General features: G+C 46.0%; 1 protein-coding gene across 1 annotated transcript in view; it reads right to left on the bottom strand.

Annotated features, from left to right (window-relative positions):
* Window positions 1-2,070, bottom strand: part of ANKRD35 (ankyrin repeat domain 35) — a 21,489-nt gene that overhangs the window by 3,048 nt on the left and 16,371 nt on the right. Inside the window, exon 12 of the mRNA XM_015564263.1 lies at window positions 191-303. Within this exon, the coding sequence (XP_015419749.1) occupies window positions 191-303 (113 nt within the window). The remainder of the gene's footprint in view (window positions 1-190; window positions 304-2,070) is intronic.

Below are 2,070 nucleotides of genomic sequence, written 5' to 3'. Positions count from 1 at the left end.
GGTCCCCACCCTCCCATACTCACCCTGACCCCCAAGCATGAGGAACAATAAAATTAAGTGGTCAGCTAGGCCCGATGGTCTCCCTCGACCGCTCACTAGCCCATCCTGGACCACTGCCTGAACAGGTCTCTGTGGTTCCCAGAATTCTCCCACATCACTTCCCCCATCCACCCTCCTCTCTAGCCGTGACCATTTCCCTAGGGACAAACATACCCGCAGCTGCGAGGCAAGGCGAGCATTTTCCCCCCGAACTGCCAGGACTTCCTCTGAAAGCTGCTCCACCTTCTTCAACAACTCCTTGATCTGAGGCCACAGGGAACCAGTGAGGCCCAAGTCATGCCCCCTCCTCCCCCCCGCACCACCACCCAGGGTCAAGGCCAGCTTCCCTTTGCTGAGTATGAACTATGTGCCAGATGCCTTGTCACATGTACTCAAAACAGCTCTACTTCTGTTCTGGGAGGAACAACACTTCTCTAAAGGAACTATTATTACTCACCTATTGTTAAATTAATTTGTCAAAATCATACAGCTAATAAGTGATGACATAGGACTTGAACCAAGATCTTTTTGAATTAATGGTCCATGCTCTTAAGTCTGCGCTGGGTCCTGAACCACTTCTGGCTGCCGACCGCTGAGCGAAATGGAGATGAGTGTTTGTGGTGGTGAGGCTACCGCACAGATGTGGTTAAGGTTAACCAGCAGGAGGCGGAGTGGGAGTGAGAATAACAAAAATACCTGATTGAGCACTTACCACTTTCAAAAAATCATCCTGAGGGTTTTAAATACAATGTCTTATTTAATGTAATCCTCCCAACAACCCTAATAGTAGCCTCATCTTATACATGAAAAGACCTGAGACTTGGCGACTCCAAGGCTCACTGGATTTTGCAAGGACCGCGCCATGTTCTCTGGGTCTAAGGTGCTTTGGGGGTTAAGATTGGAGGTGAGATAACTCACTCATTCAATCAGTATGTTTTGAAACCGAAATAGAAATCCAGATGATATCAGTCCAACATCCACTACACTATTTTCTTTTACCCATTTGCTCTCTTTCCTCTTCTTCCCACCAACAGAAACCCGTCCTTTTTTTAATTGGCCCCACCCCACACTGATTCCTAGTCTGTATAACTTCTTTTCTATTTGTGTGCACTGTGTGATATGTAAAACATGTGCTCCCTATATTTTTGAATCATTATACATTTGATCGTGTACACAAATTTGAATAAGAAGTCTGAATTCATTTCACAGGTAAAGTTCTAGAATTACCAAATTCATTTATAAATTGATTTTTTTAAAAGAATTCATAAAACATGCCCCTAGACACATGCAGAGTGGTGACTTTTGGAGCAATCATTAGGAAACTCGGGTATGGAACACGGCGTTTTTCAAACTTGTTCCTTTGCATTGGTGCTCTCTGCCAATGGGAATCTTTTGCAGAACCTACTCGGGTTGAAGGGAAGGTGAAGTGGGCCTGTAGCCTGGTCTACTTTTCTTAATCAGCTTTGAATCACCTTCTCAGAACCTTAGCAAAACCACAGCAACCACCGTATCATCAGATCTGCTCTCAGGCTAAAGCATGATCTAAGTAAAAATGCTAATAAACCACAGCTCTCCACAGGTGGTAGCCCCACCACATGGCTTCTAAAACCGGAGTCCAGATGTTAACACCTCAGCCCCTTTCTCTCTTCTATTTACACCTCACTATAGATATAGATATAGATAGAGATAGATATAGATATAGATATAGATATAGATGGATATAGAGATTTCAGAGAGGAAGGGAGAGAGAAACATTAATGATGAGAGAGAATCACTGATCCGCTGCCTCCTGCACGCTCCACGCTGAGGGTCCAGCCCATAACCGAGGCACACGGCCTGACTGGGAATGGAACCTGACCTCCTGGTCCATAGGTCGATGCCCAACCACTGAGTCACACTGCCAGCCCTCACCTGCAATCTTAACCCCAAACCACCTCAGACCCAGAGAACATAGCGCGATCCTTGCAAATGGCTGGCGTTCGTTCTGTCTGGGAGGGATTCACCTGGGGAACCAAAGGCAGGTGCAGTTAG

The sequence above is a fragment of the Myotis davidii genome, unplaced genomic scaffold, assembly GCF_000327345.1.
Source record: "Myotis davidii unplaced genomic scaffold, ASM32734v1 scaffold401, whole genome shotgun sequence".
Lineage (NCBI taxonomy): Eukaryota > Metazoa > Chordata > Mammalia > Chiroptera > Vespertilionidae > Myotis > Myotis davidii.
Note: the sequence above shows the minus strand (reverse complement) of the source record. Positions and strands in the feature narration are given on the sequence as shown.